Here is a 23,075-nt window from a genome sequence, read left to right as displayed (position 1 = left end):
GCCGCCAGGCCAGAGCAGCGGGCACTGTAAACACTGGCGCTCGGCGGAGGAGGAGTCAGGAGACCTCTCTGCGGCCGGGTCCAAATCTCCTGAGTTGCAAAGAGCGCGTGCGCGCACGAGAAATCATGCTCTCTACCAGAAGAGGCCAATCATGCTACGGGGGAGAGAACAGGGCCCCAGGCACATGCTGGCAGAGGCTGAGGAGGCAAACGGGTAGCACAGCCAACTGGCAGCCCCCCCCACACGTCAGACCGCTCAGCCCCCCCCTCCCTGGAGGGCACGGCAGGGCTGCCACGCCCTGAGGGCAGGCCCAGTCCTCGCTAGCAAGAGCAGCCGCTGGACGGGGCCGGAGGGGCCTCGCTGAGGGCCGGGGTCTTGTGGTTGCCGCCCGCCAAGCCCGGGCTGCCATCCAGGCTCTCGTTCATCTTCTCGCAGATGATGTCCACCAGGCGCTCAAAGACCTGCTTGACGTTGATGTTGTCCTTGGCGCTGGCCTCGAAGAACTCAAACCCTGGAAGGAGACCAGAACAAGAATGAAGGAAAACCACGGAGGGCTGGGAAGCGAGAGGAACATTGGGGGGAGGGCTTGACTCATTTAGGTCAATATGGATTATCGCTATAGGGGATAAACTAAATAGTTTGGGACTTCCTCCGTCAGCACTTTTGCAAATGGGTATGGACCAAGCTAGACTAACTATAAATGGAAGAGTCAAAGATACTGAGCGTCCAACAGATCCCTTGAGATCCCCTGCATTTATAGCACCTCAACATTCCAGGTATATTCTAGCACCAGCTGCATATTTACCCTCCCTGGAAAGGAACTCACATAGGAGGGCCTAGATGCTGGCCAGATGTGCAGCTCTACCATCTACCCTATTAGAAGGGAGACTGAAGAAGATCCCCAGGGTGGAGAGACTTTGCCCGTGTAACGCAGGGGAGCTGGAAACCACTGAGCATGCATTTTTTAGATGCCCCCTCTACAAGTCAGCCCGCTTCAATATTATTGACCCTTTGATTAGGGAAGGAGGCTGGACCACAAGGTTCCTGCTGGGAGACACGGCTCCCCCGTCACCACGCAGGTTGCAAAATACTGTGCCGTAGCCATGAAGCGACGTCGCCTGGATGTACTTCCTCTATCTGTGGAAATGTAAAATTGGGCGATTCCTAATTTTGTTGGCCTTGGTTGTAAACATCTACTCTGTATGGTCAGTTTCCGTTTTTCCTGTTTTATCTGGCATACTAGCCGCAAATAACATTTATTTATTTATTTGGGGGGGGGAGTAGTCCAGGAGGAGCTGATCTGGAGCAGCGTGGAGAGGCGAGACAAACCTAACTCGTCAGCCAGCCGCTTGCCCTCCTCGGTGGGAATCACTCGGTCGTCCTCCAGATCACACTTGTTCCCGACCAGGATCACCTGAGCATTGTCCCAGGAGTACGTCTTGATCTGAGTTGCCCTGGGGGGGAACGGAGAAGGAAACAGAAAGGGGGGGACGATGCAAATCTTGCATTAAGGCCAGCAATAGGGCTGCTTTCTCCACATGGATGTTAGCCTCTGCCTCAGTTTCCCTGCAGCAGATGCTGCCCTGCCCTCTGCCTCTTCCCAGGTTTCCCTCCACTTTGCTGGGATCTTCCCCCCCCCCCCCGCTTCGGTAGGTAGTGCTTTAAAAATTTCGGATTTAAGACAAATAGCCCTAGTGGAGGGAGGGAAATGGCAGCTGAGAAGGGTTGAAGTAACAAATGCGCAGGCAGAGCAGTTGTGCGGACACACCCCGTTGCGAAGGAGCGTGGGCCCTCTGTCTTAGGGAAGCTGCCCCAAACCATCACACCACAGCGCTCTGCTTGGGACTTTCCCAACGGGAACATCTCAGTTGTGTAGTACCTCTTTATTAGGAACAAACCAATCGTCACAAAATAGTGAGCCAGCTTTAGCATTCTCCAGACCAGAATGAAGGTTTAGCACAATAAAGAACATAAGGAAAGCCCTGCTGGATCAGGTCCAGGCCCATTGAGTCCAGCAGTCTGTTCGCACAGGGGGCAACCAGGGTGCCTCTAGGAAGCCCACAAGCAAGACGACTGCAGCAGCATTTATCCTGCCTGGGTTCCACAGCACCTAATATAACAGGCATGCTCATAAGAACACCAGAAAGGCCCTGCTGGATCAGACCAAGGCCCATCAAGTCCAGCCGTCTGTTCACACAGGGGCCAACTGCAGCAGCATTAAAGCCAAAGGTAATTGGGTGAGATTTCCCAGGAAAGGGCGGGGCAGGAGGGAGAAGAGAGGAAGTGGCCAGTGTGGCATCTGAGCTGGCAGCGGCAACTGAGGCACACCTGAGGGTGTTCTCGGGAGCACAAGCGGGAAGTGGACAGCTGGTCCTGGAGAGAGCCTCAGTATCCCCACCTCAGCTCTGGGCAGCATCTCTTACCAGTCCTGAACGGCGCTGAACGACTCCTGATTGGAGATGTCGTACATCAGAAGGAAACCCATGGCTCCCCTGTAGTAGGCGGTGGTGATGGTCCGGTATCGCTCCTGGCCGGCGGTGTCCTGGGGGAAAGCGTGGGACACGAGAGAGTCAGCACCCCCCACCCAAGCAGATTCTCTCACAGGGCCTGTGTCTCCAGCACAGCCTCTTCCTACAGCACTGCGTAGATGACCCTGGTGGTCCCTTCCAACTCCGTGATTCTATGAATTAGAAATCATAGAATCGTAGAGTGGGAAGGGACCACCAGGGTCATCTAGTCCAACCCCTGCACAATGCAGGGAATTCACAACTACCTCCCCCTCCCACACACACACACCCAGTGACCATGCAACAAAGATGGCAACAAAACCCCTCCAGGATCCCTGGTCAATCTGGCCTGGAGGAAAATTGCTTCTTGACCCCAAAGTGGTGATCGATCGGCATTCCCCTGGGCATATAAGACTGGCTACCTAATCACAGCCCCCACCCCACTCAGCATCAATTCGAGTCCTGCTTTGGTTGCCTGACACAGCCGGCCTGTCCATGCAGTTTCCAGACTGGCGTGGGATGGAGAGATACTCCAAGCTTTGCTTGGGAAACCCAGACTCTTCAGGCAGCCGTGCACACTCCAGAGGATGGTGAGCATTCTGAGCACAAAACACAACACTCCACAAAGAATCACAATCCTTGTGGTGCACAGAAGGAATCCACAGTGACAACCCACTCAGTTACGGCTCAAATGGGACGGCCGTCCAGGAAGCATATGGGTGAGCGAAGGCACCCACCGCCCCAGCCTGGCAGCCCAGGAGACCAGAAGCCTCCCCCACTCTCCTGTGCACCTTTGCCCCCTGGAACTCACTGCTGCTGTGGACACCAGAGTGGACTTACTGAGCAGGCTCTGACACCTGTCTCCATCTGTGCTGACAGGAGGCTCCAGGGACAAACTCCCTAGAGGACTTAAAGGTCAGGGCTGGCATTTGACTGCCATTAAAATTTAAAGAGGTGGAAAACTTAATGAGGAAACAAGGGAGGGGGGAGGATAGGGGGGTTGGTGATGACGCACCGCCGAGCGCTGAGTCATGGCTTTGTTCTGCAGGCCTCTAGAAACCCAAGGCGGGGGAGGGAACCAAGAGCCAAGGTCCGGAGCCCCACATTTGGACCAGAGTGGAGACTTCTGCTCAGTGTTGACCCGGCTACAATCAACACCACAGGGAGAAGAGACTGACCCTCCACAGCAAAGTATGGCTTGGGGCTCTTCGCGATGCAACCAGAAAAGGCTCGTTGTGTTCCACCACAACCTCTGCACCCCTCTCCCAGCAAGCACCAAAGACGGGAAGTGTCCCTTCAAGCCAAGCAGCCAACATTGGCCCAAGCAAGAACGAAGAAAGATCACTGAAGGCCCAACCTCCTGGACTCAACCTGAGCGACCGTCTTGGCGAGCTGACTGTGAAGGCCCCTCCACATGCAGGTGTGCTCTCTTCCCACAGACAAGTGATGCTCCTGCTTAGCATAGAGGCAGCATGGAGAGCAGAAACCCTGCGAGTCACATTCCTCACCTGAAATGGATGGAGTAGAATCCACCTAATGTTCTCCCCCAGAGCAGGAGCGTCCGCTGTATCCCTTGCTAACATCACCTGTGTGGCCCTCAGGTGTGCAGTTACCAGCCCAGGGTGTGCCCTTGGCTTCCCTTTCCAGCTGTGTGTGAATGGCCAGCCTGGGGAAGAAAGCCTGCCGCGTGCAGCCTCCCCCCCACCCCCCCGTCCCCAGCCATGCGCCCCTTTGGCGACCTCTGGTGACCACGTCAGCAGCCGCCCCGTGCCAAACAGCCTCTCCACCTAGTGTTTACACAGGATTATCAGGCAAACTGGCAGATGGCTTTTCCTCCCACGCAAGCTAAAGCTCTGAAACAAGAGGCCAGGCAGCGCGGGGCTCCCGAGAGACCTCAGAGTCCACCTCTCTGTGGCTGCTCTGCAGGCTTGGAGCTCTCGTCTCCCTCAAGCAGGCACCACTGGGGTCTGCAGCGTGGTCTTTTGTAGGGCTCCGACCCATGGCTGGCTTTTCATTCTGCTTTTCAATTAAACTGACCACAGATCTGCATCACACACACCTGTGTGCCAGCTAAATAAAGGTATTTTTTAAAAAAAAATCCTGGATGTGACCTCTCTCCTCAAGGAAGAGGGGTGTGAGTGAGTGACGGAAAACACTGCTTGGGACAGGCAGGGTCCCTGAAGGACCACCTCCCCCTGTCCCACCCCTCCCACCAGCTAAGACCTTCCACCACAAACCCTGCTCTCTGTGCCCCCTCCTCTCATCTTCAGTAGTGAGGTGGGCAGCGGCCAGAGAGGGTTTTTTCCATTGGCTGAAAAAAGTTATTTAAAAATAAATTTAACACAATCGATAGGATTCAGTGTTTTTTGGTTGCACAATCTTAACTGCATGGGCACAGATCTTTAATCTGTTGCCAACCAGACCACTCAAAGCTGCACAACGTTCCGGCCTCAACCCCCCTCCCCACGCCTCCCTTGCCAAGAACGGCGTTTCTTACCCAGATCTGCAGCTTGACTCTCTTTTCATTCCTGTATACAGTCTTGACCTTGAAGTCGATGCCCACGGTGCTCACAAAGGCCGAGGTGAAAGAGTCGTCCGCGTATCGGAAGAGAAAGGAGGTCTTCCCCACACTGCTGTTGCCGATGATCAGCAGCTTAAACATGTAGTCAAAATTCTGGTCAGCGGCATCTTTAGGCGCCTGCCGGGTATCATTTGCAGAAGCCATCTGTGGGGCAGAAAGAGTTGCTTATTGGCAGGTGTATCCCAAAGGCCCAGACTCCCACCATGCTTCCCAAAACTCCCACCCAGCGGCGGCCACCCTGTGGGAGCCCCCCCGCCCCTGTTCCAGGGCCAGGGTTTCTCTCTGCACAGAGCTAGCTACAAAACCAGGGGAAGAAAAACCTTAACCCAACAAAACTAGAACAAGGTACCCAGAAGGTAAGGACATGAAACCATGTTTATTTTTGTGTCTGTATTAAATTTACTATATATTGTTCACAAAATCACTTGTATTGATATTAGCCCATGGTTTCGTGCTGATTCCTTACCTTTTGGGTACCTTTCTCTGCACAGAGCACCAAGTCAGAGGGGCCAAAAGATTATTCTCGGTTTGCATGCCCCGCCTTTTCTAGGTTGTTAGTCCTCCAAAACCCAGGAGTTGGCAGAGCTCCCAGCCCACAGTGGTGGGTATTCCAAGTTTAAAAGACAAGTCTTAATTTGAAGAAAGATCATAGCAGAAACAGAGAATCTGGGTTGCAAGTTACCAGACATGTACACCTCTAAGTCCCAACCTGCTGGTAGCGGCAAAGAGGACCCCAGTATGGGCTGAGGGTGTCTGTGGAATAAGTCCAGACAGGTGACCTCACTGAGGCCGGGGCCAGTTGAGAACATTCCACATCGCCAACAGTGGAACAGGGTGCCTGCAGGGCCCGTTTCCCCAGAGAAGGTATCCTGGTACGCCCAAGTGGCACAGAGCCATTGGAAGAGCTGAGGCAGAATCAAGCCTCTTCATTTTCTGCAAAGCTCACTGGATGCTGGACCACACACCACACTGAGAACTGGCCCCAAGGAAGGCATTATTTCACTGGCCCTGTATATTTAACAGATTTAGCATGGCAACATGGGTTTGATCCACTTCACAATAAACCACCCCACAGGGTTCTCTTTGATGGTCCAAAATATAGACCTTCTACTGACTAGACAGGCAGAATTCCTTGTTGGGCCGCCAGTGGTTTCTCCTTCCGTGTCAACTCTTTCTTCTCCAACGAAGAATGACACATCCTGACACGTCCTAGTTAGCAAACACTTTTGTTTGACTTTGAAAATCCACCTAGTGGGAGCTCCACGCCAACCTGACGCCCATGTCTCTGCCCAGGATATTTGGGAGATAAGGAGAACTGAGCTCGGGCATCATTTCAGAGGGAGAACAGAGTTGCTGGTATTTCCCCCCCCCCCCCTCAGGCTACGGTCTGGATTAGGAACTGAGGTGCATGAGCAAAACTCCCCCCCCCCGTCTGCATGAACTGCCCACAGAGATCTCCCCCATGTCTCACTCGCCAGACTCCTATGGGTTTGTAAGCATGAGCCCCCTCCCCAGAGGGACTTCCTCAGTGTGAGAGCCCGTCTGCTCACTCAACAGAGAAATGGGTCCAATTCCATTCACACGATGGTTTCTCAGGAGGAGAACCTGTATACGCGTGACACTGCGCCCTTTTACTCCATTCGAGTCCAGTAGCACTTGAGAGACCTACCAGCTTTCGAGAGTCCACGCTCCCCTCGTCAGATAATATAGCTCTTCTACCACAGACCAACATGGCTACACCCTCCTGCAACCACCTCCATGTCCTTCCACTGGTCCCACCCAATTAAAAAGAGGGGGGATTGTGGGAAGATGGCCGCCAGCTTGAAACACCTGGGCCTCAGAGATGAATGGCTTGGGCGTGGGCTGGGGAGCCGAAGGGCTCTCGGCCCACAGATCCCAGACCACAGTCTTGTCCAGATGGGTCAACCTAGAGGACACCAACCCCAGGAGGTCTTGTCTACTTTTCGCCTTCTGTTTGTCTTTTCACAGCGTGTTTTATGTAAATTTGTTTTAAAATAAATATGGTTTGGGTCCCCATCAGGGAGAAAAGCACGATAAAAATATACTAACTAAACAAATAAAACTAGCAATGTTTCGAAAGGCTTCCACCCAAAGTTATCATTTAGGTTGGGACCCCCCTTCCAGTAGCACCCCAGCAAGTAACGGTCTTATAGTCTATGTTTTTATGCTGGGCTGGGTTTTTATGCTGGGTTTTAATTACCATATTTTAATGTTTTGTTTTTATTTGCCTTAGGCAGGTTCCTGGAGAGGCAGCAGAAAAAAACCCAACTAAGGGCAGAAACCAGTAGTGGCCCACATGCGCGCGCTTTTCTCCTGGAGATTTCAGTCTCCCAGCTCGCCTGACCGGTTTGGTTCCCTGTGGCAAACAGCCACTCACCAAAAGCTGCCTTTCCTGTTCTCCAACCTTGACACAGCCCAGGACAGACTCTCAAGTCCTGAGACGTCAACAGGTTCTATTCTGGATTTCTCCACCAAGTCCTTGTTATTGTTTTTTTTCCTGCAACTACAACTGAATGAATTAAAATTTACTGTTCGAGAACAATATTCTTGATTTCTCCCTATAATGGGGGATTTACTTCTAGATCCCTTCTGGAAGTGCAGCAGTGTGGAAGGCCGTCTCTGCCAGACCCTGTGCTTGGCATGAGCTCTTCCCATGGTTATAAGAACTTCAGAAGATCCCAATTGTGCAGGACCCCATTATTTATTTCATTGTCCACTCTCTGTACCGCCCAGGATTAGGTTTCTTGATGGGCTACTAGCGGGTACAAACCTCCACTCAGAAAAGGAGAAAATCATATTCTTGCTGCCTGACTCCAACGAGTATATTTCTCATAGAACATCACTGTTTGCTCTGGCAGCAAGAAAAATAAGAGCTAAGGTAGTTAGCTCTACAGCAGAATCCAACAAATGATGCTGTTTCTGGTGGTTCATATCAATGTTCACACAGTGGCCAACCAGTTGCCTCTAGGAAGCCCACAAACAAGACGACTGCGGCAGCATTATCCTGCCTGTGCTCCACAGCACCTAACATAATAGGCATGCTTCTCTGATCCTGAAGAGAACACGTATGAACATAAGAACATAAGGAAAGCCCTGCTGGATCAGACCCAGGCCCATCAAGTCCAGCAGTCTGTCCACATAGGGGCCAACCAGGTGCCTCTATGAAGCCCACAAGCAAGACGACTGCAGCAGCATTATCCTGCCTGCATTCCACAGCACCTAATAGAATATGTATGGTCCTCTGATCCTGGAAAGAATAGGTCTGCATCATGACTAGTACCCATTTTGACTAGTAGCTATGGATAACCCTCTCCTCCACGAACATGTTTATCCAAAGTCCAGTTCGGTGAGAGGGGCGAAATCAGTGCAGAAGGACAACTTGGCTCTGCTGCCGCCGCTCCTCTCTTCCTGCAGCAGCCGAGCAGCTTCCAAGCCCATAATGACTCAGCTCTCAGCACCACCCAGGAGTCAACAGAGAGAGGTCCTGGCCCCACTCCGCTGAAGAGCTGCCAGAGAAAGAAAGACTGTGTTTGCTCAAGGCAGGTGGCCGAGGGCAGCTGCTTCCCCCTTGCAGGGGACACAGATGAGTAAGTCGGCTTGGGGGGGGGGGGGCGCAAATCCTGCACAGCCAGCCAGATCCAGACCACTCAGCTGAACTGGGCCCTGGAGTTGCCTGTAGCCGCCAGCAAGACCTCTCAGGAGCCGTCGGGCTGGTTCAGGACCACGGCCAACCTGCCCAGGGGACCAGAGCAAGACACGCCCTTCAGCCTGTAGCAGGGAACTAGACCCGGATGAACCACCAGGCCGGATCTCCCTGTGGAGCTGGCCCCAGCCAAAGAAGAACCCACGGTGGAGAGGAATCATCCAAAAAGCACTTCTATGAGCACAGCAGACTGATTCAGCTCTCTCTGCTGGGACCCTTTCCCTTTCTTCCCAGCAATGTTCTGTTCTGCTCCCTTCATCTGAGAGGAGGGTGGGGAGCATTTTTTTTTTGTGGGGGGCTTCTTAAATACTGGCAGCCAGCAGAAGGGACTTTTCTTGCAATCACAGGCACTGCAGGGGAAGGGTGAATGTGCCCCTGCGCACAGGGGCAAGCCTTGGTGTGCACAGGCAGAGGAGGCAGGGTGGCACAGGTAGCAGAGGTGTGGGACCAGGAATGTTGAGGCCTGGGGAAGTGCCACCCCCCCCAGCAGCCCCTAACCCAATATTGCATCTGTCTCCATCAACACTGTGCTACTAAAATTCCATCCAGCCATCTTGAAACCCAACACGGCTGCTGTGCTAGAACTGCCAGGATGGATACAATGCCGGTTTCATCCATGAGATTGGCTTTCAAGCCTACCGGTGGGGGTGGGGAATGAATCTTGGCTCAGGTGTGAATTTACCAGAGTTGCTTGGGGAGGATACCCTGGGGACCCTTCCACACCCTACAAAACAGCCTGGACCCTTGATTTTTCCGATCCAGGCTGGAACACAATTGTTCTGCTTGTGGAAATGGGTTGGCTACAGGAGGACGCCCTCAGCTCTCTTTCTTAATCTTGAAGAGAAGAAGGGAGGAACGCTGCAAGGACATGAATGACAACAGCAGCCCAAGAGGGTGGGCGCAGGGACAGCCGCAATTCGCCTGCAGAGCAGCCCCCAAACTTCTTGTCGGGCTGACCAAGTAGCTCAGCAATAGAATGTTTGGGAGGAGGGAACTCAGGCGGGGGCTTCTCCGCTTCCTCCCGTCTCATGATAGCCGGTAGTGTGTGTGTGTGTGTGTGTGTGGGGGGGAACAAGACAATAAGACCAGGCACCATTTGGGGCAATCCTGGGGTCAAGAAGGCCGAAACCAGAAGTCAGTTCCAACTATACTTTGTGGCAGGTAGCCACCCAGAGACACATTTTGGAAGCCAAAACCTCTAACTCTTGAGGCTCATGCGGCGCAATCAGCAATGTGAGTTCAGATCCAACCAACACACCTTCCCCTAGAACTGTTTTGTACACCGGATTTCAGCATATTTTTGATGTATTTTTCAAACTTTTTAAAAAACGGGACTGCCTTGAGCATCCCAGAAAGGTGAGATTTTAAACAAGGGCCACATCAATCCCTGGTCCTACACTGACTGACCATGTTTAGAATCAACAATTCCCCCCCTCCCCACTACTCACGCTTTCATTTCGCCATCCTTTACTCACATTCCATTCAGGAGCACAAAAGGGTCTTTTCACAATTGCCCCACATTGAGAGACCTTCAGGATGGTCGCTTAAAAGTCATCTTTTGCAAAAATGCTGCAGGACAGGACAGAATCCCAGAGCTGAGTGGCAGCCAGATCGAGGACCGTCCTTCCCTGGCAGCCAAGAAGAGCTTGGCTCCGGGAACATCTTTTTTGCTTTGCCGCTTCCCTGACTGCACCCAGCCCCCACGGAGAGGCAACAAGGAACGCCAAGGCCTGAAACCCCAGCAACACTCAACGGGGGAGGTTTTCACAGGCCGTGATTAAATCCGCTTTTACTTGACCAGCACGTGCAAAGCCTGCGTTAGATTCCCCTCACCCATTCTAGCCCACATTAATGACATTTGCGCATGCCACACAAAGCATCTGAGAGATTTTTTTGCTCACAAACATTCTTATGTCTCCTAAGTGGCTGCGTTTTTATGGGGTGGATGGGGGGGGGGGAGAATTGACTGGCCATTGGCATGTTACATCACCCAGCCAGGAAGCCTTCCAGATGTGCCTAGAAATGCAGGGGGAAGCAAAGGGTGACTCTCCCACAGTCCCCGGCTGGGCATCGAACCTGTCGCTTTCTTGGGGAAGTGGTGTAGTCTTGAAAAGCACATGGTTTAAAAGGGAGCTGGGAACCCAGATGGGTTGGGGGGTGCCGGGAGGACCTTGGTGGACGACTCCAGCCAAAGGACACAGACCAGGCCGTAGAGGTTATTTGCAGGTTTTGAAGGGGGCAGAGGGGTGGGAGAGAGGAAAACGTTATTGGCCACCGTTGAACCAGCAGAATCTGGCCTGTCAAAGCTGATGTAAAAGGAAGGCCTGGAAATAAACTACCAAAAAACTGAAGTGGTAGTAGTATCCAGAAAGAAAATCCTTCAGTGTTCATTTGACTCTGAATGGTGAAGAAATCCAACAAGCAAAGAAATGTTCATATTTGGGTATTCTTTTTTCATCTGATCTAAAACGGGGACCACATCAGTCACTGATAAGGAAAAAAGCAGCAGCAGCAGCAGAAGAGTTGGTGTTTTTATATGCCAACTTTCTCTAGCACTTAAGGGAGGCTCAAACTGGCTTCCAATCACCTTCCCTTCGCCTCTCCACAACAGACACCCTGTGAGGTAGGTGAGGCTGAGAGAGCTCTAGGAGAACTGTGACTAGCCCAAAGTCACCCAGCTGGCTTCATGTGTAGGAGTGGGGAAACCAACCCGGTTCACCAGATTAGCCTCTGCCCCTCATGTGGCAGAGTGGGGAATCAAACCTGGTTCTCCAGATCAGAGTCCAACGCTCCAAACCACCGCTCTTAACTACACCACCACGCTGGCAAAAACCTGTGCTGGCAGCATATTAATATTTTTCTGAAACGGAGGTGGGAGCTGCGTTCCAGGTGATGTTCAAGTCTTTAACTTAAAAGCTGTCCCTATTATTCTTTGTGGAGCAGCTTTAAGGATTGTTTTGGTAAATGAAAATATCGACCATCGTCTTTCATTCTTTCTGCAAAGATTGCTAAACGTTCCTCGTCGTATAGCCGGCGCGGCTCTCCATTTGGATCCGGGCCAGCCTTCCCTTGAAGCCAGGGCTCGGTCGCAAGCGTTTGGGCTGCTCACCGGGTCCCGCCTGAGCAGCAAGGGGCTCTCGGGCTCTCCCGAGGCGAGACTCTCATAGGTCCACATGGCTTAAGATCGTCTCTGAGAAAAGTGGTTTCAGGGGCTCACGGGGGTGTTGTTGGCTAACCGCTCGTTAGTCCAAACTGCCAGGTTTCAGGCAGCCGCTATGCCTGCGGTGAGAACCAGCACGGTGTAGTGGTTAGGAGCGCCGGACTCTAACCTGGAGAACCGGGTTCGATTCCCCCACTCCTCCACGTGCAGCCTGCTGGGTGACCGGGGGCCGGTCCCGGTTCTCTCAGCACTCTCTCCCCCTGTGTGGAGGCAGGCAGGCAGGCAGGGGCAGAACCACCTCTGAACGCCTCTGGCCTTACAGAGCCAGCTGTGACTTGCCGGCCACCATTCAACCAGAAAACTCAAAATAATCCAACCCCCCAAAAGCCAGCGGGCCGGCAGGGATTTGTGCTTGGGGCTGGAGTGGGGGACACGCGGGTGCCAAGACCCACTCTGGCAGGAAGCTGCCCGGGGGGCCCTGGGCCAGCGGATCTCTCCCTCGGCCCAACCTACCGCGCAGGGCTGTTGGGAAGGTCCCCCCGTGGAAAGTCAGGGGGGGCTTCCTTAGACTTGGCCCCGAGCCCCGTTTGGAGCCAAGAGCGGCGGGTCTTCCAGGAGGCTGGCCCGGGCACCCCCTCGCGGGCGGGGCGGCCCGGCCGAGAGCCCCCCGCCCTCCTTCCTTCCCTCCCTCCGCTCGGCGGGGCTGCTCGTGCGGCTCCTTCCCCCGCGCCAGCGCCGGCCGCCTCGGCATCTGCCGGGCCGCGCTCCGCCCAGGCCGCCGGCTTCGCCCAACGCCACGTCTGCGCTCGCGCCGGCCGGGCAGGCAGGCAGCAAGCGCCGCGCCGCCCCCCGCCCCCCCCCCCACGGCCCCGGGGAGGGCTGCGGCAGCGGGCCGGAGGAGCCAGCCAGCCCGCCCGCGCCCGCCGCCCCCCCCGCAGGCAGCCCCGCCTGGAGAGCCCGGCCCGCGCAGCCAGCTGCCCTCCCCGACCCACCGCAGCCGCCCCCCAGCAGCCCGCCTCACCTGGCCCGCCCGCCCGCCGGCCGGCCGCTCGTCTGCAGCTCCCGCCGGCCCGGAGGGGGCGGGAGGGGAGGGGAGGGGGGGGAAGAAGGGCTGGCGCCGCGCCGCACACCTCAGCAGGATGCCGTCCGCATCATCCGACGACGGGGCAGCGGGCGGGGCGAGGGCGGCGCAGACGCCTCCTGCGCTCGCTCTCCCGGCCGGCGGGCCGGCCAGCTGGCAGGCACCGCCCGCGCCGCCCCCGCCCCGTCGGGCCGGGTCAGCGGCAGAGGGCGCCGTCGAGCCGGGCCGGGAGGCAGGGGGGTGCGGGGGCACCTCTCGGCCACGAAATGCCCCCCCCCTTCCCCGGAGAGGCCGCCCGCGGAAGCGGCTCTTCCCCCCAGGAGGCTGGACCTGCGGGCGCTGGAGAGCCGTCGGCATTCCGGGAGGGGCCAGGCCTCTCCTGCAAGTTGGCAGCCGTAGGGAGGCCCCAAGGCCCCGAAGCAGCCGGACCCCTGCCCGCGGGGCCACGGCGCCCTCGGACGAGACGGCGCTTGGCTACAGGAAGAGAACAGCAGCCAAGGCCCGATCCGGCCCAGGAGGCCCAGCACGTCCAGCCGTCTGTCCCCGCAGCGGCCCGCCAGGGGCCTCCCGGGAAGCCCCCCAGGCCAGAGGGCCGGCCGGCCGGCCTTGCCAAGGCGTGGATCTCATCGGCCTGCGTGGCGGCTCGTCTTCCTTTGCACGACGCCAGCCCTCTCCTCTCCTCCACGAACCTGTGCACCCTCCCCTCGCTCGCAAAGGCTCCCAAGGGGGCAGCCAGACCCCCAGCCTGGGGCCAGCCGCAGCCCCCCAAGAGCCTGCGGCCCACCCCGCGCGGCGGCGGAGGCCCAAAGGCCCTCCGCCGACCAGGCGGCGCCCTGCAGCCCCCCAAAGCAGAGAAGCGGCCGGAAAGCTTCGCAGGGGCCTTGCCAGGAGGGCACCGTCTCCCCCCGGGCCTGCCTTGCGCAGGGGGTGGTGGGGGGGCACGGGGGCAGACCAGCCCTCCGGCAGCCTCGGCCCAGCACGGGCCCCTTTGACTTGAGCTGGACCCACCCCAGCTGGGGTCAGACCCTTGGAGGCGACAGAACCCTCAGCCCACCCAGAGAGCGCATGCCCCTTCAGCGGGCATTTGGACGCCCCCCCAGGGGGTGACGCTGGCTGCCTGCCTCTCTGCCCCACCCACCCTGGCATTGCAGGCCCTGCCCATGGGGAGAGGGGAGAGAGACAGGCCACCTGGCCCCCAGGCCCAGCCTTGGCCACAGAGCCAGCGGGGTGTGGAGGTTGAGAGTGGCGGTTCGGAGCAGTGGACTCTGGAGAACCGGGTTGGATTCCCCACTCCTCCACACGAAGCCAGCTGGGTGACCTTGGGCTAGTAGCACTCTCTCAGCCCCACCTACTTCACAGGGTGTCTGTTGTGGGGAAGGGAAGGTGATTGTAAGCCAGTTTGAGTCTCCCTTAAGTGGTGGAGGAAGTCGGCATATCAAAACCAACTCTTCTCCTTCAGACAACATCTGCCCTGTCACAGCTACATTTTAGCCTGGAGACTGTCTTTGTAGGGAATTTGGGCCTGGCAGGATGTCTGGGGGGGTCAGATCTTAGCGGCTTGTGAGTGGCACAGGATGTTTGATGAGGCAGATTTGTCAGAGAGAGCTGGCAGCATCAGCGCTTGCTGGGGGTTCAACCTCTGTCCCGTCCTGAAAGAAGCCGGTACAACAGCCCCCATTTGCTTTGCCCCGGTGTCATGCCAGGCCGGAGGGGTTAAGAACAAGACTCTGTTCTCATCTGTGCTGCCAGGGGAAGATGAGGATCCATCTGGCTTGTGTGACCATGACCTGACCTGGAGGAAAAAAGTGGGGGTACCCGTCATCTGTCTCAGCTTAACTCTGCCTGGTTAAGTGATCTTTTGCCAATCCAGAACAGAAGGCTGGTGGCCCCCCCCCCCCATCCTCCAGGAGTTTCTCTTGAAAATACGTCTCTCTCAGAGTTGTACCTTTGCCCCCCTTCCCCCTCACACACAAGAGGCATTCTGAAGTAAGAACGTAGGCAGTTTGTACCTCAGGCACCCTTCCAGGCCACCCAAACAAGACCCCCCCCCCCACGGCTGCTCACGTGCCCGCCCCTTGGTCAAGGGCAGGGATGTGACTCTCTCATTCAGACAGGCAAATCCACACACCTGGGCTGCAGTCAAGGCTCTGCTAACCCAGGGGAATTGGCAGGCTTGCGGGGAAATCTCCTTCTAAGCTAGTGTGGGGAGTGGGCAGCCCGCAGCTTCAAAGGCTCAGCGAGCCCCTCCCTTCCATTACCCGCTGAGCAAGCCTTACTAGGAAGAAAAGTGCAGACTCCGCTTTAGCATTTTTGGAGAACTTTAGCATTTATTGCTGATCCTTTGGTATAGAAAGAGGACCTCTACAGCTGCAGAATGGAGCCTGTCCATTGAGGAGAGGGGTGTGTGTGTTGGAATGTACACACACACACCCAGGAAGCAAGCCAAAGATACAAGACAGCAGAATCTTCTGTCCAGCCAGCAAAGGACACCAGAGAGCGGCTAAACTGAGTGGGGCCCAGTGGACTAGAACTCGGAGCTGGATTCAAGTCCCACCTCCGCCACCAACTTGCTATGTGGGCCTCGAGTAAGTCACGGCCTGCCTCAAAGGGTCTGGCAAAAGTGAAAAAAAGTTGCAGAGAAGTCTGGAAACAGAACGGCTATTTGGCCAATATTTGTGTATAAACATGGCTTTTTCTCTCTTGCCGTTTGTCAACTTTAAACTGAATTGAAGAATTTAGATGTCTGCCAATTAAAGATAAAAGGTCTGCCAATTAAAGATAAAAGGTCTGCCAATTAAAGATAAAAGGTCTGCCAACAAGAGGTCAAACTTCTCAGAAACCTTAGAAAGTTGTCCCTCTCTGCAGCTCTTTGTCATACTCTCATATATAAAACTCAGCTTTAAGATTAGGGTTGGGACCTACGAGTTATCGCAAAACTCTGTGGCAAGAGAAATCCAAGTGCTGTGGTAAAGAAAAAGCCCTGGCAGGCTCATCACAACAGGCAGAAGCTAGGAATGTCCCCAGCCAGAAGCGGCTCTGGCCCCACACCCCAAAGACGCTGCCCCCATCCCCCATGGTCACTACAACCACCCCTCCTGAGAGAGCTTCGCACATCTTCTCTAGAGCTGCTCTCGGACTCTGGCGGTTCCACATTCAGGAGGCCTGCCAAAGAGTGACCCTGGGCATTTGCCAGAAGCAAAGCAGACCATTCTCAACCCATGGAAGATCACAATGGCTGGAGGAAATTTAGAGGTACTGTCAAAACTCTTCCACAGTATAAAACTGCTGGATCCAAGAGGCCAAAACCAAAGGGGCATTTGCTTAGGCACATGTCCCAGTCTGCCTACGCAGACACTGAGGGGACATTTAGCATTTAGAAAGCTCTCTGCCAACGCTCACTGGCGTGTAGATTGATCTCATCCCAGCACACAGAAAAATCTGGCCATATCAGGACAGCCCCCCATGCTGAGGCAGCAGGTCCCCAGCCGGAGAGGCCCCGACAGAGAAGGTTCAGAGGTCTCAGGAGAAATCCTGCATCAAGAGCAGAGGAAGAGGACGGGATCAGCAGGGGCGTTTGCCCTTCGAGTCACAGGCTGTCCAGTTGCAGAGCCAGGCACACCAAATTCACACCCGTGCAGACGACGCTAGCCAGATTGCAGAGGGAGGACAGGCCGTGGAAGGTGAAGAACCTCTGGCGCAGGCTCCGGTACTTGGCGTCCTTCTCCTTCAGGCGCTGATAAGCCTCCCGGTGGGCCAACATCCCCACTTCAGCCCCGAGCCCGTGCTCCCGCTCAATCTCCTGCATCTTGAACATGGTCTTCGTGGTGGTCCGGGAAAACCAGGAGGCGTTTGCAGCAGTCAGGATGAGGCAGGTGAAGAACAGCACGATCTGCAGAGGACAGACATGACAGGCCCTCCGTCACTGAGACCCGGGCTGAGGCTTCCAGCCCACCAACCCCCAAAGCTCTTCTGTGAGGAGCACACGGAGCTGCCTTAAACCGACTCAGACCACTGGTCTGCCAAGGTCAGCAGTATCTCGTTGGCCTGGCAGAAGCTCTCCAGGGCCCCAGGGAGAGGTCTTTCACATCACAGAATCATAGAGTTGGAAAGGGACCACCAGGGTCATCTAGTCCAACCCCCTGCATAATGCAGGAAATTAACAACTACCTTCCCCACCCCACACCCCAGTGACCCCTACTTCATACCCAGAAGATGGCCAAGATGCCCTCCCTCTCACCATCTGCTTAAAGGTCACAGAATCAGCATTGCTGACAGATGGGCCATCTACCCTCTGCTTAAAAACTTCCAGGGAAGGAGAGCTCACCACCTCCGGAGGAAGCCTGTTCCACTGAGGAACCGCTCTAACGGTTAGAAAATTCTTCCTAATGTCTAGACGGAAACTCTTTTGAGTTAATTTCAACCCGTTGGTTCTGGTCTGACTTTCTGGAACAACAGAGAACAACTGGGCACCCTCCTCTACATGGCAGCCCTTCAAGTCCTTGAACTTGGTTATCCTATCCCCTCTCAGTCTTCTCCTCTCTAGGCTAAACATACCCAGCTCCTTCAACCTTTCCTCATAGGACTTGGTCTCCTAGCTCCTAAGACCTGCTTCTGTGAGCTGGAGACTGAACCTCGGCCCTTCTGCATGCAAAGAAGATATCCTGCCATTAAGCTGCAGCCTGTTCTCTAACAAGGGCAATAAAGAGAAAAATACTATCTACAGATCCTGCACTCAACACAGGACACTGCAAGTACTTAAGCATCACCCAGTTTAAAGCCAGCTGAAACAGATTACAGTCCTTCAGAAAGGTTTGGGGAGTTTTCCAGGGCAGAGTTGGCACACCCCTTCCTAGTGTGCCTTTGACATGAAGCACTGAGAATGAGCGGGTTCAGTCAAGTGTTAATTGTCTCAGCTCCAGCTGTTTTGCAGCCTTCCCTTACCAGGCAATCTGGACAAAAAATGTTGACACTTTTTTTTTAGTTCTGCAAGGAGTACCTGGATGGTTTCCCTGGCACTGAGCAGCTCCCACGGGTGGTACGTCGCAAAGATGGCCAGATTCAGAAATGTGCAGCCGAGCAAGGTGTAGAAGTAGAAGGGGAAGAGCTTACTTTGTACGAGGCCGAAGGTGTGACGGCTGACCCCCCGGAAAAGGACAAACCCTGTGTAGGAAAGAGGAGTGGGGGGTGCGGGGAAGAGGTGGAGTTACCAAGGCTGCCTGGGTTTTGCTGCAAGCCCCAAGAAGAGGAGGAGGATTTTACGGGGTGGAGCTGTAAAGAAAATGTCTCCCTAATTTTCTTTTGTGTTATACTGCACTGGTTCAGGCTTTTGGGCCTACTATGTCTTGATATAAAACTATATGGGGCTGAGAGAGCAAACAGCCCTCTCACAATTTCCACCTTAAGAAATTACTTTCGGTTTGGAGAATGTGCTCTGAAGGTCAGAGGCCACCTATTCCAGCTGCCTCCAGTTTGCACTCATCCTCCCTAAATGGAGGGCCATTAAGGGCTATCTGTAGCCAAGGTTACAAATCTGCCAACTATCTCTTATCTCTAAAGTTTTGAGAGTGTCCAGGTGCCTCACATTTCTGCAGAATGTGACTCACCTCTTGACACCCTGATGCAACAAAGAGGCAAGGGATGACATGACAATTAATTCTGGGTTTATTGGTCTCCTCGCTTAGTTAGAAATATTAAGCTTTCTTGTTTTTGTGCTAAATGTTTCATGAATATTTTCTTTCCTGTAACGAACACAGCTCTTTAATAAATCTTATGCCTATAATTTGGCGTGTCTTGTAGTTTTGTGGATCCCAAGGCTAAATCTGGAAGTGCCTTTTGTGTTTGACCACCTACCAGGTTCAAACTGTTTTGCTGGTGTAATTCTCCGACAGGGCCTCCTACCTTGCAGGGAGAGCGTTATACTTACTTTGGGAACTAGCTGGTGAGGGTTGCCCTTAGCCTTTGGCTGGGGGCTAGTCTTTGGATAAGGGCCGGTGGCAGCATATTGCTTTGGGTTCAGGAGGAGCGCCTGAGCACAGAGCTTTGTTTTGGGAAACTTTTTGACCACCTCTAAACAAACGAAGGACCCGCCTTGCGGAGGAAGGGCCCAGCTCTTCGACAGGAGCCAGCGGCTCAGGTCCAGGTTTCTTGGGGTGGGCTCCAGGCAAGGCTCTGGGAGACTGGGGACTCAGGACTCCTGGCTGCTAATGGGATGGAGACAAACACGTGGGAGAAGGGGATTTAGGAAGGGCTCGGAGAGCATCTCCATCCTCCTTCACCCCTCTGGGTAGAACAGGGCCTTTGGTCTCAGGCAGGCTAACAGTGCACCTGAGCCCCGCCCTCCCACTCACCTGCTATAAAGGTCACCCATAACTGCATCCCCCAGGCTGTGGACAGAAGGAAGAGGTGGACCATTTTGACGAAGCCACCCGGCTCCCCTTCTGTTGCCATCTCTGTATGCAGCGAGGGGCCTAAAAGTGGGCAGAGAAACAACGGATGAGGGTGGGGGCCAGATGACAGCCAGAGACACACACCCCCCCAGTATATTTATTCAGCACCATCCAATGAGTGGACATCATGCAAAGCTGAGGCGGGAAGCAAAAAACACAGAGCCTGGCCCCAGGAGACGCCGAGTGGCGCAGCCGGCCCCCCAGATCTTTCCAGGGGGAGAGCCAGGAAGCCCTGGCGAATTTGAGGCCACTCTCCTGGGAAGCCCCAGGGCTGCTTCCACACACAGACGTCCACGCAAAGGGGCCTCTGTGCCTCGGCCCTCCCTGGCTTCCAGTTCCACCACCTCCCCCCAAAAGAGGGCATGAGCAGGTTTAACAAAATAAATAAACCGGCCATGGCCCTATTGCTATGGGGACCGGGCCCTCTATGGCCACCCTACACCCGTCGCCAGTTCTCTTTCTTTTAAGACGACACCTCTGCAAGCCAAACGCCTCGAAGGAGAAATGAGCAGCTGGGCCTTTTTTGCTCAGGCCTCCGAGAAGGACCAGAAGCGGACTCTTTAACACAAAAGCAAGAAAAGAGAATGATCCACTGCAACCGCGTGGCTACGAAGGACGGTGGGCAGAACCGTCCGGGGGGGAGGGGGGAGGGAGCCCCCCCCCGGCGGGACGCGGGTGGGAAGCCGGCCCTGCCCCCTCCCCCGCGCTTCTCCACGCAGCACCCCGAGCGAGCGGGGCCGCTCCTGCCTGGCGCGCAGAGGCCGCCTGAGCGCCCCCACCAGCCCGCCCCACCGCAGCAGCAGCAGCAGCAGCCCGGGGGACCCGCGCAGGAGAGGCTGGCCCCCCAGGGGGCGGGCAGGGGGCGGCCTCCCCACCCCCACCCCCCAGGCCACCCTGGAGCCGACGGGGCCCAAGGGAGCGCGCGCCCTTCTGACGGCCACGCGCTCGAGCCCCCAGCAGCCGGCCCCCCGCCGCCCAGGCGCGCCGCCTGCCGAGAGAGAGAGGAGCCGCCTCCGGCCTGCTGCCCCGTCCCCCGTCCCCCCCGCGCAGCTGGCCGCCGGCCCGCCGGAGAGAAGCGCGGCTCCGGCCTCGCCAGCACTGGCCAAGCGCCCCGCCGCCCTCCTCCTGGCAGCCCAGCACGAGGCGCCCGACGGCCCGCCCGCCCGCCCGGGGGAGCCCCTCTGCCCCCCGCCGCCGCCTCCTGCGGCTCACCTGAGCTCCGTGCGACTCACCTCCGGCGCGGGGCGTCATGAAAGGCGGGCGAGCCACGCCCCTTTGTTGCACAGGGCCCCGCCCCCGCGAGGGAGGGAGGGGGGGGCGGGCGGACGGGGGGGGGAGAGCGCCGTGTGTCGGGCGCGGCGGCGGCGGCGGCGGCGGGCGGGCGATGGAGAGGCCGGCGGCCCCGGTGAGCCAGCCAGCCAGCGCGCCCGCCCGCCGCGGCCCCCGCCCCGTGGGGCTGGTGGTGATGCTCCCGCCCCTTCGGCCCTTCTGGGGCTCCGCAGGACCCACGGCCGCTCCCCCGCCCCCTCTCCCCCGCCCCCTCTCCCCCCCTCTCCCCCTCTCCCCCCTCTCCCCCCCCTCCCCCCCTCTCCCCCCCCCGCCCCCTTGCTGCGATGGGTCTCTGCCCAGCCTGAACGGCGGCGGCGGCGGCGGCGGGATTTGGATGGCGGCGTCGGGCCGGCCCTTCTGTCGTGGCCTCGTAAACAGCGGCGCCCTGGGAAGGCCCGAGAGGAGGGAGGGAGGGGCGGCCGGACGTTCAATACGTGCCGCCTGGGTGTAGGTTGGGGCTCCCCTTCTTGCCAGTGGGGCTTGTGGGGGAGAAGGGCTGGTTCCCAGGCCCACCCCCCCCCCGGGCCTGGAACTGACGCACCCCCTGCAGGCCGCTTCCAGCTGTGAGTTCTGGCCACCCACCCCCCACAGACCCCTCCAGGAGAGTCCGGCCTCTGCGTGGCACAGCTGCTAGGAGGCACAGGCAAGGGAGCCAAGCCGCACTCAGAGGAAAGCTGTGCAGGCAGGGACACTGGGCAGGTGGCTCTAGCCAGGGAACCAAGCAACATACTGCAGGAAAGAAATGCTTCCCGCAGGGCCTTTCACAGGAGGCAAGATTTCTTGGCCCCAGGCATGGGGATGGGTCAGATCCTGAGCACGCACAAACTCCCTGTACCAAGTCCTCCAAAGGGATTCCAGGTGTGGCACACAGGATACCAGGCCAGGCTGCCCTTTCTCCGCTCGTCGCCTCCCCCTTTCTGCAATTTTCTGTAAAAATGAAGTCAATGAGTTTCTTTCTTCCCGTTGTACCCAAAGAAGTGAGCTCTCAAAGGAGTGCCTGTTGTTAGTCTGTATGAAGCCACCGAAGGGTGGAGTTTTGTTCCGCTTCTGCCGATGGAGGAGCTTAACTGCTGGCATTTGTTTTCCCCCCAGGGGACCGTGACGATGACCATTGCCAAGGACGAGAGGAGCCGGGCCATCTCCCCTAGCTGGTTCCTGTCTGGGGCAAGTAGACTGGGAGGAGTGGGGGCTGGGGGCTGGGTGAGAGTGGAGTACCGGTGGGGGTTCCGCTAAATGGAGAGGGGGGATGGAAGATAGCAAGGTAGACTTCCCCTGACTATGGAAGATCTACTGATTTAGCAATTTGTAACAATCTCATTTCCTTTTTGTAAATGTATTGAAATGTATTAGGACAGCAAGGGAATAGCTTGTTGCTGGGCAGGGTATCTCTGTGTGTCTATGTCTGTAGTAATTGGGGCAAGAGTCACGGAGGGTTACAGTAAACCATAACAAGAACTGGATGAAACTGTTACTTTACTGCCGCCTCTATGTCTGTAGTGCTTATCAGCTTTAGCCTGAATGTTGATGGGTTGTCATATCTTGGATAAATATCTCTCCCAGGGGACCTGGAGGTGTGAAACGCGGTGCTTCGGGCCCCTGTAGCCGAGGTGCCCCGGGAAGGCCGGCGGCGGCTTCTCCCCTCCCCTTCCATTGGAGTGGGGTAGGGGGTGGGCTCTGGGGTTCTCACACGTGAGACAGGGCGGGCGGGAATGGTTCTACTCCTTGGCTGGCAGAACAGCAGAGAGAAGTAGGGTTGCCAGGTCTCTCTTCGCTCCCGGCAGGAGGTTGTTGGGGCAGAGCCTGAGGAGGAGCCGTGGCTCAGTGGTGGAGCCTCTGCTTGGCATGCAGAAGGTCCCAGGGTTCAATCCCCAGCATTTCCAGTTAAAGGCACTAGGCAAGTAGGTGATGTGAATAGATCTCTGCCTGAAACCCTGGAGAGCCACTGCCGGTCAGAGTAGACAATTCCGACTTTGATGGACTTCATGTGTTCATGTGTGTTCGTGAGGGTGGGGTTTGGGGAGGGGGAGACTGCAATGCCATAGAGTCCAATTGCCAAAGCGGCCATTTTCTCCAGGGGAACTGATCTCTGTCGGCTGGAGATCAGTTGTAATAGCAGGAGATCTCCAGCTACTACCTGGAGGTCGGAAATAAACAAACACCTCTGTACTCATACCTAAAGGTTTGGAAATTAGCCCCCCTACCCTGTGTTGTGGTTGTTGTGGGCCTGTGCCCCCATTGGGAGGAAGA

At 56.2% G+C, this 23,075-nt stretch overlaps 2 protein-coding genes across 2 annotated transcripts; both read right to left on the bottom strand.

Annotated features, from left to right (window-relative positions):
* Nucleotides 1–320: 320 nt before the first annotated feature.
* On the bottom strand, nucleotides 321–5,244 carry RAB3D (RAB3D, member RAS oncogene family). The gene is made up of 4 exons (XM_056852651.1): nucleotides 5,005–5,244; nucleotides 2,424–2,542; nucleotides 1,330–1,454; nucleotides 321–511 (listed from the first exon to the last, which is right to left on the bottom strand). Exons 1-4 carry the CDS (start codon nucleotides 5,230–5,232, stop codon nucleotides 321–323), a joined length of 663 nt encoding a protein of 220 aa, XP_056708629.1. The 5' UTR covers nucleotides 5,233–5,244.
* An 11,395-nt stretch (nucleotides 5,245–16,639) lies between these two features.
* On the bottom strand, nucleotides 16,640–19,509 carry TMEM205 (transmembrane protein 205). The gene is made up of 3 exons (XM_056866147.1): nucleotides 19,401–19,509; nucleotides 18,050–18,213; nucleotides 16,640–16,942 (listed from the first exon to the last, which is right to left on the bottom strand). The coding sequence occupies exons 1-3, from the start codon at nucleotides 19,498–19,500 to the stop codon at nucleotides 16,640–16,642; spliced, it is 567 nt and encodes a 188-aa protein (XP_056722125.1). The 5' UTR covers nucleotides 19,501–19,509.
* Between the last annotated feature and the right edge of the window lie 3,566 nt (nucleotides 19,510–23,075).

This window comes from Euleptes europaea, chromosome 1 (genome assembly GCF_029931775.1).
Source record: "Euleptes europaea isolate rEulEur1 chromosome 1, rEulEur1.hap1, whole genome shotgun sequence".
In the NCBI taxonomy this organism is placed as follows: Eukaryota; Metazoa; Chordata; class Lepidosauria; order Squamata; family Sphaerodactylidae; genus Euleptes; species Euleptes europaea.
Note: the sequence above shows the minus strand (reverse complement) of the source record. Positions and strands in the feature narration are given on the sequence as shown.

Bases quoted from the DNA above. Each gene is read 5' to 3' on its own strand.
- RAB3D (XM_056852651.1), bottom strand. From the start codon at position 5,232: ATGGCTTCTGCAAATGATACCCGGCAGGCGCCTAAAGATGCCGCTGAC. The intron at 2,543-5,004 runs GTAAGAAACGCC...GCTTTCCCCCAG, and splicing joins GAGTCAAGCTGCAGATCTGG to GACACCGCCGGCCAGGAGCG. The intron at 1,455-2,423 runs GTAAGAGATGCT...GTTCCCCCCCAG, and splicing joins TTCAGCGCCGTTCAGGACTG to GGCAACTCAGATCAAGACGT.
- TMEM205 (XM_056866147.1), bottom strand. From the start codon at position 19,500: ATGGCAACAGAAGGGGAGCCGGGTGGCTTCGTCAAAATGGTCCACCTC. The intron at 18,214-19,400 runs GTGAGTGGGAGG...TTTCCTACACAG, and splicing joins ATGGGTGACCTTTATAGCAG to GGTTTGTCCTTTTCCGGGGG. The intron at 16,943-18,049 runs GTACTCCTTGCA...TGTCCTCTGCAG, and splicing joins GTGCCAGGGAAACCATCCAG to ATCGTGCTGTTCTTCACCTG.